This window comes from Pyrgilauda ruficollis, unplaced genomic scaffold, assembly GCF_017590135.1.
Source record: "Pyrgilauda ruficollis isolate IOZ18807 unplaced genomic scaffold, ASM1759013v1 scaffold23, whole genome shotgun sequence".
Classification (NCBI taxonomy): domain Eukaryota; kingdom Metazoa; phylum Chordata; class Aves; order Passeriformes; family Passeridae; genus Pyrgilauda; species Pyrgilauda ruficollis.
The window spans coordinates 9556356-9572754 of NW_024522539.1; the positions used below are offsets into that span (position 1 = coordinate 9556356).

Here is a 16399-nt window from a genome sequence, read left to right on the forward strand (position 1 = left end):
TTCCTTTAAATGTTGGTATTACTAAGTTTGATCAGTCACAATTAACATTCTTCATGACAGCATTAGAATTTTACTAAAACGGTGTCCCTCAAGACAAAGAATAACAGTTCAGGAACTATGCTGAGTCCTTCAGTACCTTAGTAGATGACCTCATATTCTGGTATCAGAGATCAGGAGTTTAACTGCCACATATTTTGGTCTTAGTGAGAAAGCTTTCCTGTTCTAATTGTGCTGCAATCACCATTAACTTTTGTGTCCCAGAATACTCTGAGACACAAGTTAATGGCACCTGGGAGTGTATTAACTGCATTATAGTAAATGATGGAAAATTAATAGCAAGTTTCCTTCCCTCCCTTCTTTTGAAGCTAGGGGTAGGTAGGATGGATTTTCATATCACATTACATTTTGTACAAGTATGCTACAACCATTATTTATGTAGACTGATTTTTAGAGCATTCAGGCAAAGTACTGAAACACAGTGCGAGGGCAAGGTAAGAACAGATCCTTGTATTACCCTGCAGTTGGGCCTGAAGAACACTATGTGGAAAACCAGATGGACTAAAAAATTGCAAGAAGCAGTAGCAAAGGATTTAAATCAGGTAAGATTACAAGTGCTTTGGGAGGTTGTGCTGTAGATTCCAAGTTGGCATCTCCTTTCATTCTCAATGTACCTTTACCCCATGCACTGTCATGACCCTTTATTCAACCTCGGCTTGGATGACATTTCTGCTACCTTCCAGGAAAGGAATTGTTTTTTGCAGCAGCTCCCTCTCTTATTCATTTTGAGAAAAGGATTAAATACTCCCTCTGACCAAGCTTACAGGCATGCTAAAGTGAAGCCACTTCATGCTCCTGGCCAAACAAAGAACAAAAATACCCACAATAAGCAAAAGCAGATGGCTTCAGTGGCAGGAAATGAATGAGCCAGACTGCAGGTAAAATGGTTCTCTGAACACATCGTGGAGGTTTGCACTGACAGGTTCTTTGTTATCTGGGGCCTCCCCACAGGAGGCCAGATGTCTCCTGTTGTGAGAGGAGATAGAGATGCTCTTCCTTTTCCTCCCCCTTTAACTTATGGCTGTTTAAGTTACTGCTAATGGAAGCAGAAGCCTGTTTTTCTCTCTTGGTCTCTGATGTTTTTGGAAACAGAAGAGATAGTGAAGGGGTATTCTGATATGAAAGAAAAGGCCCAGAACTGGCCTTTACCTCCCTATGACCCTCAATTTAAAGAACAGGGAGGTCAGTGCTGCTAATTGCACTTGAAAGGATTAACCACTTGATTGCTTTCATTTAGTGGAACAAAATTTTTCTTTAGTCTCAAAGCTGGGGAAATGTATCAGTTGTACTAATATGCTTTCGGTGTGAGATGGATGACTTGGTTTGGCTTCTTATACCAACATCAAAATTAAATAGAGGATGTAAATATTTTTATACATATGAGAGAAAGGGCAACTACAGGACAGATTTGCAGCAGAAGTGACAAAAATCTCCTTCCTTCCCCCATAAAAGGTTATCAGAGGAATAGCAACAGACTAACGAATTACAGATATTAGGTGTGCCTCTGTCCCTTGGTATAACAAATGATTCTTGCATTACACTGAGGTTGCACTGGAAGAAAAAGAATCTGAACCCGGTTCCTGGACACAGTATGCCAGATTTAAAATCCTTTCTGTACATTAATTTCATCTGAGAGTTAAAACTAATTTGCTTTTGGAAAAGGTTCTTAATTCCCATTGTTCAAATAAAGTGAGATACACAAAACTTAAATTTGGAAACAATTTTTCACCTTATGAAACTATTTTCCAAAAGTAACGAAGAACAGCTTATACAAGCTTTTATCTGACCTCTGCTTCTTAAATAAAAAACATGTTTTCAGGGAAACGTGTCTTGGAAATAACTCCCCATCTCCCCCCAGATTTTTCTCTCTGGTTCTTGTAAAACATTAGGTCAGTGAGTTAATTTTATGTTTGTTTATTTAAAGTGGGTGAAAGTTTCCTTCTCAAGCTATTATACTTGTGTGATTTAAAAAAAAAAATACAACAATCTTTGTTTAAGAAATACAAGAACAGATTGAAATGTCAAAAGACTATCAAAATTCATACCAAAGGGAATAACATTAATCATTTAAAAAAGCCAAAATAACTTTTCAATAGCAATAAGAACCAAATGAATAGGCAGTGTTGTTTCAATAGCACTGAGACATGACTGCTGATTTTTCTCATTGCTTGGCACGTGAACTCAGTATATAGGTAGATATAAAAATTATCTTTCGCATTCTGACTTCAAGCCTGTGTTTCCTGTGGTGCTGTTATAGTTCATGAACATTTCATAATTTCATAACATAACCAGCATTTTGTTCTGCAAATGGGGATATGTTTTTGTTGTCCACTGAAATGCATTTTTATATGCACTTGTGCAGATAAGCACACCAATATGAGGTATGATGTAGAGAGCGTATTTGTATCTTGTGTTTGAAGCAATATTAAGATTTCACTATCTTGAAGCATTAAAAATGCAGTACAAACCAGCTATTTGAGCCTGTATGGACTGCTGTGTAAGTATAAAAACATTTTCTTAAGTATTTTCCAAGACACTATTTCTATGTTCACCAGGGTGTGTGAGTGTCCTCCTTGAGAGTATGCTACAAGTGACAACAAAAGCTTGGATGTTTTGTTTAAAAAATAATCTATTGTAATTTTTCAGTCTGTCACTTTGACAAGACGTATTTTGTCTTAAGTAACACATTTCTAAGAATATTCAGAAATATTTATCCATCTTATATTGTACCTCTAATAAAACATTTTTTTCTACTTTAGGAATATAATTATCAATGTATGATCTAAAATATATTCATATAACTCTGCTCTGAAGCTCAGGTCTGTTATTTCTGCCAGCACTGGCTGTACTGGTGTAGCTTGGCAAAACTGCATTCACACGTGATGACTCTGACAGCAGCACTACACCTATGACAAAACTCCCATCAGCACAAAGTCTTACTTAGATGTTCTAATCTGGCCCATTACTGCAAAAGGAAAAACAGAGCAGATTCACAGCCTGCTTAGTTTAAGGAAGCCTCAGAAATATTGTGGTCAGAACCAATATTTGTGGTGCCTACAATATACCACAGTGATATTTGTTAGGTTAGTGCTCCCCCAAATAATGATAATATATAACAGTAATAAACACTTAACTAAATTTGTTTGAAGAAGTCTAAAATTACCCAAGAAGTTGAGAATAATCCTAATATAAGAGTACATGAATAGTACTAGAGAAATCATTCATTGTATAACAGTGTTTAAAGAGACCACTTTTTTATTACTAGAAGAATTTCCCAGAATTAATCTTGAAAGTATATAATTCATATTCAATTAATGTGTTCTTTCATTCTCTATTGCTGCCACTCTCTCCTGAGCAACTGAACACTATCTGCTCATTCAGTAAGCCTTTGATGCCACGAAGGCAAAATCAGTATTGCTGTGTAAACCACAAAGAAAACATCTGCCATAAGTATTAGTAACAATGAAAAGCCAGCATGCTAATTCCTGCTTACAGTTAAAAGAGATCACTCCTAATGGCAAGAGAGGTAAGTCCTCCACTCCCATTTCAGGAAATGTGCTCATCACAGTGAGCACATCAGGCCCGTAGGTTGAAGTACAGCAAAATGTAACTGTTTTCAAATAAGTAACTCTAATCAGACTGCTCATGTGAGTAGTTCTACAACCTCAAGCGTGCAGGAGGAGGTCTGCAGCTCACTTCTGGACATTATCTAGAGTACAGTCTATTTGCAAAAAAAAAAAAAATCCTAGTTATGTTTGTGCCATTTATTATTAGAAAAAAAAGTAGTGTCATGTACTGACAGACAGCTTACTCTTTTCCTGCACAACACTTGGCATCTTTAATCAATGTATACATAAATGAAAAGAAAAAAAGCAGATTATCATATTGTCCTTTGTAGCTCTCTTTCAAAATCTCCTGATGATAGTCCACAAGGAAATAATAAATTGCTTCTATTGTGGAAAGGTATGTATCTGGTTTTCCCTTCTGATGACGCCAAAAGCAAGTTTTCCTTGTCTTCAACTCAATTTGCAGTAACCCTGTCAAGGAAAAAAGATTACCTAGATTAGACAATGTGGATTGGTGGCAGGAATGTCAAAAAATACTTTAGTTTTGTTTTCTGACTTTGCTGCTAGCTTGCTCAGTGCCTGCATGAAAATAATTTCTCTTCCTGTACCTACACTTTTCATCTCTAAAATTGAGGCAATAACTTCATCCTCCTTTTTGGACCACTTTGGAATTTGATGAAGTGTTGTAAATCCTAGGTTACAATCTCCAAATCTGCAGTTAATTACACGTTATCCTTTCATTCAAACAGCCACACAGCTCTCAGTAAACAGCAGAGTCGCTTCACATGGCAAGAGTGAAACCCACAGCTACCAAGACTTGTCAATGTTCAGAAAATTATTATTTCATCTTATGCAGAGTTAATACTTTTCAAGTGTAAAACAGAATCACTTAGACTGTGAGTGTTGCTGAAGCGAGGACTATTTGCAAGAGCCAGGAGCTTTAAATTTCTGCTTGTTAAGTAACTGAAATGTCACTGAAATTACTCAGGAGTAAGTATGACAGCATCTTGTAATTAACTTTAGTAGATACTAAAAGCATTCTCACTTAAGATGAAAGAGGGAATTTGGTGTCTGTATGGCACAAAAAAAAAATCTTTAATCTACTTATAGTCTCTGTAACTATTCTGTTATTCAGATGAATTTTAAACAGGTATCTTAGTTTTTATGATGCACAAACTATTCAAAACTGAAACCAATTTAATGTGTTATCACTTTTTAAACAGGACGGGCAGCTGGATCATGAAGAACAGGGTACACACCTGTCAACAATATCAGAAGCAGATTGCAAAGTTATCTTTTTCTATCACACTCTGATACTCTGTCTCATGGGACAGTTTAGTACAGGTAACAGTACAAAAACTAGTATGGTCTAAGAATTGCTTGGAAGTTATGGACAGGGAAGTTTCGGTAAGGTCCAAATTCAGGCTAGAGCCCAGCACTTGTAATTCTACACTTTTAGCCTACAAACTGTCTTGAATTCTTTTCAGTGTAATTGCAAGAGGGATTTAGTTGTTTACTTTGCAGGTAGTAATGTATGGTATCCTGCTTTGTAGAAGAAATCTCTATTACAACATTTTAAAAAAAAACCTGAACAGGAGAGTCTGTCCCTGAATTTAAATGTTATTATTGGCATTTCAGAACCAAAACCTCAAAATAGCATACAGTCTAATTATTACCTCTAATAATCCTACACATGTGTAACTTAGAATAGCAGTAGGAAACTGCATTAAGCTTGTTGCCCTCAAGAATTTTCAACACTTGAATTCTCAGCCTTAACCAAAATGAAAACTTCCATCAAATCCACAGTGCTTTCACCCTAAAAGCAGTGAAGTAAATCTCAGGAATGATTCCTCCAACGTAAACGCCCACGTAATTGTGGTTTGAATACAAACAAAAGTTCACTGAAGGCAAGACCACGGACACTACTGAGGTTTCCACAAGTGCAGTATCAGTTACTTTCAAACAAAAGACTTTAGGACCTTTAATAAAAAAAAAAAAAAAAAAAAAAGAGGGGGTTAAGGATAAAAGTTTACTGAGCATTTTTCATCTGTACTGGATCTGTATACAGCCAAAGGCAATGTTTGTTTACAAATATGCACTGTTCACATGAAACCCCACAATACTAATGAATAAGCTAATAAAATATTTGGCTGATACAAAGCAGTTCAAACTTACAGGGAAAAAAACCCCAAAGCAATCAGTTCCTTTAACAATCATGGTGATATTGCCAATAAGCTCCATCACTCATGTGAGAAAGTCATCATTAACATTAGATTCAACTGTTTTCTGATCTAGGGATCCCTTTTAATGAAGTAATCAATCCTAGACATTACCAACTCTCATGTATTTCTTATCTTTAGCTGATGTGGTTTTGTTTTCTAAAGATATATAAAGCACTTTTCCAAGATACAGAAGTATATTTTGTCCAAGTTCTCTCAGCTTATTTTAAGATCGATGTACTCATTTGCTTTCTCTTGCAGCACAATTTACTAGATTTACTGTCTATATAAATACAGGCTTACAAAACACAAGGCATTTCTTTACATTTTCTTGGCTTCATTAATGTTTTCATTCAATATTTCTTGTAACTTAATAAGTATGGCAATTACTTTTTATTTGGAATTATGAACACTCCTTTTTGAACTTGAACATACGATGGATATTTTGTTGGATGATGACTTCATTTGCAATTGAACTGAAAAATGAAAACAGTTCTCTATTTTTCATGTATGTACAACATAAAAATGTCATCAGTTTATGCCTAAGGAAACTCTGCCCCATTCATCCTCAAAGTGAAAACTGCAATCTCTAAAAGGGGTATTAATGCAATTTATGTTCTTTATGACAAGCACTAAGGAAAGCAATACATGCACAGGCTGTGCACACTGTTACACCCAATGTGTGGATGGGTAAAGTTCTCCCATACTAGAAACTGACTTGCATGACACTATTAAACCTCACAGCAATCCTGAAAGGTGCCCAGGAACCCAGGGAGCTGCAAAACAGCTGGAACAGATGTTCTAGAAAGCAGAGAGTAGTCCACCAAATCAGCATTGTCATGGGGAAACTGGAAACCATTCAAGAGCTCCAAAGTAACACCAATTAAGACTTTTTGACTAATATATGCATAGGCTTCCATGGAAATTTTCAGTTCCCCTGGCTGCCTGTTACTTTCATTGAATTTGTCCTCTTAAAATAAGTTTCAAATGCCTTACATTACGTCAACATGCAATTCCTCTAATCTTTACAGTAATACTTCAATGTAGCTGACAGAGTATGTTTTGTGTTAAACTAAATACTTATAACAGGATTTTAATTAGCCAATACATCATACTAACATGTGGGATTCTTTCATGAACTGACTAGACAGCAAGGTAACATCCATCTTCTATGCAAGAAAGTCTGTGAAATTCCTTGTAGCATCCAGTGTGAAGCAGTAGTAGTGTATATATGTGTATATATATATATATATAGCATATAAACTTGACAACCTGCCTCCCAGCTAAGTGCAGTTTTTGCACTAATTAAAGTATTTTCAAACTCCTATTAATCTCAAAGGAAATGGAATGCTATTGCTAAATTGTTTTGTCTTTTGTGGTTTTAATTAGAATGCTTAAATGTAAACTTCTTGTAAAGAGCCTACGACAAAAACTTTTTGCAGAATTACTGGTTTCTGCTCTCAAAGTTGGAAGGGTGTGGAGGGCAAGCAGCCATTCCCTTTTTGTCTGGAGTAGTGACATCATGGAAATGTCCATTAACAGCTTCAGGAGAAAGAGAATCCAAGCCATGACAAACCTGTGCTGAACTTCCCAAATCCCTCCTTTACCTTCTTGGGGTCTGTCTGCCACAAACATGGACACAAATGGTCCCGTGGGTCTCTGGAAAGTAGGCAGCCACCTGCAAAAAGATCTTCCTGGCTTCCTTCAGAGGCCATTCAAACTACTGTTCTAGTGTCTAACATGACAGCTCCCATTCTCTGAGACTGAGGAAATTTGCTCCAATAGAGAAGTGAGACAAATAAATGTAAATGCTTTCTTAGTACTAGTATTATCTTTTTGCAAAATACATTATATGACATGAAAAGTAACGGAGTCTTTGGGTCAGGAAGTATTTTACAGCCCTGGAATAAGCTGCTGAATCCTTCATATACACTCAGAGATAGGGGTACATACAAGCTTACATTGTGCTCAGGTCTGTTATAAACATATGTCCTTTAATCATTTCTGCACCAATAATGCCTCAGTATCAACTTGTATTTTTTTACCTTGAAGTCGTTCATCAGTTATTATCTTGTTAGTTTGATTCCAGGTACTGTCAATAAATATTATTTTCTTCAGTCTAGTGCCTTCACTCCTGCTGCTTAAGATGCATTCATTTGGATTTTTTTCTTCTTCATGTTCTATTTTTGCTTGTTTAAGAAGGGGCTCTCTGGAACAGCCATCGTCACTAGAACAGACACCTTTCTTGGTGTACTTTTGGAGATGGAAAGCAATATCTTTTACTGAAACTGAGTTGGGGCCAGGAAATATAAGTGCTACCTGAATGAAGAAAACAAGAGAGATCTGATTGTCAATGAAACCTAATAGACAACAGGAACTGTTATATTAAAGAACAGACATTTTCTACCATGTCTACAAACATTTAAGTCAGGACAGCATGAAAGAGTATCTCTTAAAAATATTCTATTATCTAATACAGTGTTAAATCCATGTTAAAAGCACGTTAATGAATTGAGATCCTTAACAGAGATTTTTAATTAATGTTATTTCCATGCCTCTACTACCAACTCTACTACTTCTGGATAAAAAGATTTTTCAGCCAAGACAATGGTGTCAGCCCTGAGGAAGTTCAAATGTCACTTGTCACTGCATTATATGGGGCAGGAGGGGCAAAAACGATCGCTTACCATTTAAATGAACATATACATCCAAGTTCATAACTCACTTTTTTTGTGTTCTATGCTATGACTTGAGTCAAGACTTGAATTTTAGTGTCATAGCAAATACTAAAAATTTTAAGGAGATTTAAATATTTCAGCTGCTAAATATGAGCACAACATTCAACTGCTGTTTAACTTGCTCCAAGTTGAATTCTTTCATTTATAGGCAAAATATTTCTTCAGATACACAGTAAATCCAATTCTCCATTATGTGAGGAGACAAACATAGAAAATTCAAGGTGGTTAAATAGTGCTGCAGTCTTTCTCAGCTTTGGAGAAAAGGTTACAGTCCAGAACTGTGTGTTTGCAGAGCTAAGCTTTGAGAGAGCCCAGGATGGGCTGCACTAACGGAACAGTGGTTTTCTCCCTGCAGGGCACTACCACTGCAGGAGGAAGCTCCCCAGCATAAAGCCTGGCTATCTCTAGAGGATCTCTTACTTCGTGCCTCTTCTCTTCATACTCTGGAATGCAAGGGTATTTGTAAATTGTAACATCATCAGGTGCCAGGAGTTTGGCATGCACAGCAGTGCTTTTGCCGTCGGTTTCGTTTGGGTGTTTAATAATGTCAATCTTCAAAGGCAACTAGAGTAAAAGAAGAAAAAAGCAGTATTTATCATCATATTTACAAACATCTATACAAAACATTCAGAATCTGGGAGAAGTTCCTATGGGTGTGTAATTAAAATGTATCTGATAATTTTTGATAGGTTTGGAACTAAACTGGAGACAAGTTAGAAGAAGCACCTATTAAATTAAATTTTTGCAAATAGCGAAGTAAATGATGCACTTTGGAATGCTGCCACAGTAGTGTGGTAAAATCTCCAGAAAAAGAATCAATAAGGTAAGCTGGATGTGGTCTTAATTTGAGCAATATAATGATTCTAGATATGAATACTTATCTCTATTAGGTATTCACCCAACTGTGAAAATGACTATTTCAATGAAATAAGTAAATTAGTAAACAATAAATTAGTAAACCTAAGTTTACTAGGTCAAATTTCAAAAGTATTTCTAAAGTATTTTTATGATGCTTTCAAACTCCAATGTCTTCAAAATGCATCTTAGATCCTAACTGATTTTGCAAAATGTCTCAGTCCTCTCTGATAGTTTCCCCAATAACTCAGCTGAAAGGCATTACACTATTTATATTTTAAGAGCAGTTATCTGAATTATAGAACCAGGACATATAGGAATGTCTTTTAGGTCACATTTTATGTAAAATTCACCCTTGGTTTTGGACAAATTTTTTTTCACAATATAATGTTTTCTGGCCAGAGTTATTAGAAATTGAAGAATGTGCAAGAGCACCATAAAGAAACTTTCAACAACTAAGTGGAAACACAGTTGCATGAGAAGCTGAGGGACTTCAGCCTATATTCTCATCTAGAAGACATATAAATGTTTATGTGAGGATTGGAACGTTTTCAGTGTTTGTACATGTAATTCCTCAAGTAAGAACAGTTATTTTATCTAACTGTAGTTTATTCATACTTATAGCTGTGTTCAAAATGAATGTCTGTAAAGAATGAGTCAGAAAAGAAATGGTTGCAGACAGACTATTCTCTGTCCACAGTAACTAAAACCCAAAAAATATTTCAAAAAATCATTAAGAAATACTAACCTTCACAGTTGGAATTTCTTTGGTAGGGACAGTTTCAACAGGAACAAAGCATGTATAACAATAAAACATCCTTGAACTATTGCATCGGGGGCATTTTGATCTCCCACTCTTTTTTGCCTTTTCCAGTACTTCCTGGGATGCTAACTGTAATTGTTGGAGTGGACTATCTTGAATCAATGATGGAGTCTGCAGTAGGCTTTCCAAACACTCAGTATTTCTTTTTGCTTCTTGAGCGTTTTCTTCATTTAAAAGTGTAGATGAATTTAAAGACATAGTTAGCTGAAACAGACAAGATGTTGTTAAATGAAAATCCAATTACTATGAACTAATCTACTGGAAAATATTCTGTATTATCCCATTTAACAAAACCATCTCATTAAATAAGGTATTTCCTACAACAGAAAGAATAATAAAATCATCTGATTCAGAGATTTCAGGAGAGCATGAGATAAACAGCTAGAAAGAACTTGAGATCTGCATGCTTAATGCACAGATGCATATTCATTATCCCACTCACTTAAGTCCTGCAGAAGTCTATTATTTCTCTGTTGTTAAGATCTGTGCCTAAAAGTTTATAAAAACACTGGTAAGCAGTGTTTACCTGGATGAGCAATCCCATTAGTCTCCAACATGACTACTGACAAGGAATTATATGCCTACAGGATATAAATTTACAAGACAAAAGTTAATTGTGCTAATTTAGATCTCTATCCTATAATTTATTGTATGTGGGCCAACCAAATAACCTGAATGAAATCCCTCTTGGATAGAACTCTGTGAAATAGAAGAAATTTTCCAGCAGAAGAGCTTGATGTGAAAAGTAACAGCTAGAAGAGGGCTTTGGTGCCCCATGTTCCAGATAGTAAGTGCTGACCCAGTCTAGACTTCCACAAGTTTGTGTTTATTTAGTACCATTGATGGATTTTTGTCAGGCTTTCTTCAGGACAGCTGTTGTCTCACCCTCTGCAGCTGGAACAGAATTTTCACCATGTACTGTGAGCAAGGCATGAGAAACATGATCGTGTGCCCACCGCAGGGCAGACAGAATTAGTGCTGCTGTGCTGTCACAACCCCTCTCACTGATCCCCAAAGCAGCCCCCAGCCTGCACAGCCTGCAGTAGTTATAAACTGCCTTTGGCACTTCGTGCTGCATCACATGCAATGAAAGAAGTTATTCTCAGGATTTACTTTCAGCTAATTTAGATTTACTTTTTCATGTCAAGGATCACACTTATGAAATCATGTAGCAAAGTCATGTTTAACAAAAACAAACAAACAGTAAGTCCTGAAATGTAATCCAAAATGAAGCGTTTAAATAAAATCAAGCGTAATGTAATTGGAAAGTAACAAAACCAAAAAACTAAGCTAAGTTTCCAACACCGAATTAAAATCAATCCCAGAAAAAATTGTTATTTTCTGCTAAAATTAAATACTCATGCATGCTATGATACCTTCCCCTCTGCCAAGGTCTAACTTTTGGAAGGTCAGGGAAGTCCACTCAAATAAACACAAAATCTAATATGCATACGAATTTTCTAGTGCAATTTGCTTTCAAGTTTCTCTGAGATAAAGCCAGTATACTTTACATCTCAGAGTAACCTGTGCTATTATCAAGTTTCCTCAAGAAGCAGAGGGCGAGAGGCCCTGGAATTGGACATGCATTCCCAGCCTGCAAACCGATTCTTTTCGGTTTAATGTCTTACACTCTGTGCCGCTCAACGGTGACACCCTGGAGCACTTTTGTTATCGATGCTACCAAGGGATACGCTGTGGCCTGGAAATAATGGCTGTGCCCAGGCTGCACCACTATACATACAGTACAGAACACCTCAGAAAATGACAGACTACAATTTTAAGACCCAAATCTCATTTCAGACACATATTTTTAAGTCTAAACAACAACTCCATCTGCACCTCATCTCTAAACCCCTGGTAAATCGCTGTCGGTGGAGGGTACCCTCCACACTCCAGCCGCAATTCTAGCACCACTCAGCACGTCGGGCGGTGCATCTCGGGGGGCCGTGTACGGCTCACGGAGGGCCACAGCCCCGTCCCTGCCGCCGCTCGCTGCTATCCCCCGAGCGGGGTGAGCGCAGGCCGGCTCCGCAACTTCTGAGGGCAGACAGCGCAGGGCGCTCGGCGGGCACGGCCTTCGGCCGCCGCCTCTGCCACCGAATGACAGCGCGGTTCTGCCGCTTGGGCGTGTCTGAACGGCCCCGTCCCGCCGCCGCAGCGGCACCGAGGCCCCCGTGGGCGCAAAGCCGCTTCCGACCGCGGGCCGCCCGAGCCCGCCCCGCGCACAGCGCGGCCGCTCGGCGCTCCCGAGCCGCGCTGCCTCCTCTCTCCTGCCGCCACCGCCGCGGTGGGGCGGGAGCTGCTCAGCCGCTCCTCGCTCGGCTCCAGCCCCTCCGCACCGCCCGCTCCTCACCCGCCGCCCGGCGCAGCTCCCGCGCGGCCCTCGCAGGCCCCGGAACGAAAGTGCCGGGCTCGGCCGCCGCGGGGAGGCGGGGAGCGGAAACAGCCCGGGGCTGAGCGCGGCTCCCCTCTGCCTGAGGGGTTTGTGTTGGTCCGGGCGCCTCACACCCGGCGTGGGCTGTTCTGTGGTTCAGGTCACAAATTCTGGCCAGAAATCGCTTCCAGCTGCCTGGGCAGGGGGGAGAATCCCGCCGTTCCCAGCTGGGCCCACGCCAGGTGTTTCCTGCCCTGCGTGCCCTGCCCAGCGCTGCCCTCCGTGAGGCGGCACCGCCTGGAAGCCGCTGGGGTGTGAGGCTGCGGCTTTGACTCCCATGAGAACTCCAGGAAAGATACATCAGAAGTTTTTTTTGGTTTTTTTTTTTTTTTTTTTTTTACTCTGTATATTTCCCCGCTCCCACTAGGATCCTTAGAGCATATTTATTGGCTGGAGGAATTGTGCTGCCGCATTCCTCTGTGCTTGTTTTGCATATCTCTCTGAAGGGAATATGGGATCTCTACTGTGGGATTCCTTGGCCTGGTTGAGTTTGCTCTCCATTGTAGCATTTACCCAATATTCAGCCTTTAGGGTGAATTTCGGCTAATCTGCAACCTTCACAAAGCTTCCAGGTGGTAAACAAATTACTGAATATGTGAGAATATGGCAGATTTGTCAGTTTTTCTTCAGTGTGCACTTTAGAAGTGCATGAATAATAATAATATTATTATATTATGGAGGTAGTGAGACAGAAATGGAAGTTCTGTCTTTGAGATTCAGTGCCTTTAAAAATCTTTCAGGTATTCATAATGTTTCTCAACATCTAATGAGATGAAGTAGTATTTTGTGTGTTAGAAGACAAAACCGTATGAATGTAAATACTGAGAATTGAGTTTGAGTGTAGGTTGTGTTTCCAAGACCCTTGGGCACTGCAAAAGAGCTTTGTAGAAATGGCGCAGCTTTAAGAGAGCCGCCTCTCTGGTGTTAACTTTCTATTTTCTTACACCTATACCATGGAGGAAAATGCCCGCATGCTGTACAGCAATTTTCTGTGGTTGGAACCTTGCTTGATGATGATCCTGAATAAACCTTTGTTTAAAAGATTTGATCAGGCCATGCCATTACTAACATAAGAGAAAGTCCTGAACCCTGAGGCAGAAGGTTCTGATGAGGATCAAAGGGAGAATAGTTGGTTCTGGTTTTACCTTTCTCTCTTTTCTTACACTAGTAGGACTGCTAGGGAAATCTTTGACTGTATATGCCTTTCTGGTTTGTTGAAGAATTCAGTATAATGTCGTTACCGGTGATTTGTCAGAATTACATTCTTTTTGGAAGAAGCAGGACATTTCTTTTGACCTGCCTACGTTATTTGCAAGTATTAATGCACTCAAATCTTTTAAACCAGAAAATGTGCTCTTTTGGGCTTTGAACCAGACCTTTGTCCCCCACTGGAACAAAGAAACAAAAAATTCTTGAAAAAATGTGGAACATTTAGTTATAAAATATGAATTTTTTAAAAAGTAGGTATCTAGGAGGAGGAACCTGACGTAAAAATGGAAACACTTAAATTTAGGATGATATCAAGACAAAGTATTGAATTGTTTACATTTTTAAATTGGTTTTACTTGACCATTTTACCCTGAAATCACAGCATCACAGAATGAGCATGTGTGTGTTAATAGTTTCAGTGCAGTCAATAACATTTCACTGATTTACTTTTTTAAAGAATTAGTCTTGCTGTCCTGCTATTAAAATAGAGCATGTCAGTGTCCTTCAGCAATACCAGAGTGCTTAAAAATACACTGATTACTTGTTTAAATGCTTACTGAGTTATTTCAGTGAAGCGATCAATTTGAAGTTCAAACAACTACCTTTGGTTCCAACAATTTGCTCAAATATTTAAGCTGCTAGTTTAAATTCTTTGCTAGATCAAGGAACAGTTTCCTCCTGTGCTTCCAAGGCTGCTCTCAACAGATGGAAGGCATTACTGGCCTTTCCGAGAACTTAAATTGCACATGATTTTATTTGTCTCTTTAGAAACATAATGACCCTTTTTTCTTGAGTTATCTCCTTCTCTAACTAAAAAGTTATAGTCTTTTTAATTACTCTGTGTCTGCTGTAATGGGCCTCCCTGGTCTATTTCTGTTTTTCTGGCTCTTTGAGATGATGTAATCCTCTCTGAATGCAGTACATGAGAGAGGAGGAAAGCACAGTCTGCATTGCAATGTTGCCAGAATTAGAGATCCTTAGATGTAAAATGTATTTATACTTGTATTGCAATTCTTTATGCAAAATAGAGTTCACAGATTACTGAATTTCATATTTACATTTCTATGATTTTCAGAACAAAGTGTTTTTACAATGTGCTGGTTGCAGAAGGAGTGGCTGAGTTGTATCTGTTGATGAGCTTTACTTTTTGGTGGGTAAGTTACAAAAAGATTATTCCTTTAGTGTTATGTGTAAATGTCTGTATGAACATCAGAGCACACTCAGACTTGGAGAAGAGAATAAACACATGTCACTGAAGCACAGAAACGTGCTCAAAAAGTCTTCTCATGCCAGTACGGCCCTGTGTATCTAGAGGAACATCTCACTGCCCTTGAACAGAGCACCCAACAGGCATTGGCCCAGATAACTGTTTACAGCTTTCTCTCTGTCTGTGAGTGTGGAGTGTCAAGTTTATAATTTGAAAAAACCTAATAAACTAAAAGCCCCAAGTCTGCCTGGGTTTTAGGAACATTCTGTTTAGGCCTAAACAAAGTGCAGGTAAAAGTCTATGCAAGCCTGTTCTCCACAGATCGTGGTGTTAATAAAGGAAAGATGAGCCTAAAATGGTCACTTCCAAGCCTCCAATCCTTCCAGTGATGCAGGGGTCCTGTACAGTGTGTTAAGTTCTGTGTGTAGACACATTTGGGTGTAGATCCAGATAGATGTAAGGTCTTTGCCTGCTTGGAGCTTTTAATCAATAAAATCATCAATCCAGCCCCTACCTTCTTGCTAAACCTGGCCAAATTTTAAAGACATTGTTACTGAGCAAATTGCTACAGAGGGAGCTCTGATTGAGACACGTGAGATGTGGAAAGCAAAGGAGTATTAAATATTTTTAATTCCTTTTGCTTGGATACAGAAATGGAATTACACCTATCTTTGTATGTTTTTAGGGGATAAAAAAACCCAGTTTGAAAAACTACTTTGGTTTCTTCATATTTCTAAGAGTATCTTTTAGTCACCCAAAGTATCTGTTTTACACTTTGTTCCTTATCTGAAATATATTCACAGTTCGTAGTGTGAATTGTCATAGCTGAAAATACTGTTTATTTCCTTGTGTGAAGTAGAATTAATTACGAAATTAGTATTTATAAATTTTTTGGGTTCATACATTGCTGAGGAGTCAAATGGTAGAAATGTAGAGGTGAGTTTCTTTAGCTTGCATGTAAAAAAGTACACAGCATTCTGTCTTATGGATATGGTTTGACTTGGAAGTAAAAAAAAAATACCTCTGACAGCAAACTAAGTCATTAAATTTTTGTAAGATTACATGAATTCATAGATAAGATATACTGGGTAATGGAAATTCCAGATACTGTGTAAATATAGTGACTGACTTGACCATAAAAAGTGTAAATTCTGGGGTTTTTTATTCAACTTCAGTGGGAATTAGCTATGGCTTTAAATACTTTAGGAAAGGCAAATGAGAAGTCACTGTCATTTCCTGTGAATTCCTTTCCTAAAGGATTTTAAATAACAGTTGTAAAAACCAGGGGTGA

General features: G+C 38.3%; 1 protein-coding gene across 5 annotated transcripts; it reads right to left on the reverse strand.

Moving 5' to 3' along the window:
• Window positions 1-1990: 1990 nt before the first annotated feature.
• Window positions 1991-12766, reverse strand: DTWD1 (DTW domain containing 1). Of its 5 annotated transcripts, XM_041469260.1 has the most exons (6): window positions 12098-12589; window positions 10785-10839; window positions 10184-10462; window positions 9001-9144; window positions 7888-8161; window positions 1991-4094 (listed from the first exon to the last, which is right to left on the reverse strand). In XM_041469260.1, exons 2-6 carry the CDS (start codon window positions 10800-10802, stop codon window positions 3865-3867), a joined length of 945 nt encoding a protein of 314 aa, XP_041325194.1. In that variant the 5' UTR covers window positions 10803-10839; window positions 12098-12589; the 3' UTR covers window positions 1991-3864. The 5 variants fall into 5 exon arrangements, with proteins under 5 accessions (XP_041325194.1, XP_041325197.1, XP_041325198.1 ...); XM_041469263.1 differs by lacking the exons at window positions 10785-10839; window positions 12098-12589 and adding an exon at window positions 12612-12766; XM_041469264.1 differs by lacking the exon at window positions 10785-10839.
• Between the last annotated feature and the right edge of the window lie 3633 nt (window positions 12767-16399).

What these genes read in the sequence shown, in the direction of transcription:
- DTWD1 (XM_041469260.1), bottom strand. An exon ending in AAGAAATTCCAACTGTGAAG is followed by an intron (nt 9,145 to 10,183) that starts GTTAGTATTTCT and finishes CTTTTACTCTAG; the next exon opens with TTGCCTTTGAAGATTGACAT. An exon ending in AACTGATGAACGACTTCAAG is followed by an intron (nt 4,095 to 7,887) that starts GTAAAAAAATAC and finishes TTTCCTTGACAG; the next exon opens with GGTTACTGCAAATTGAGTTG.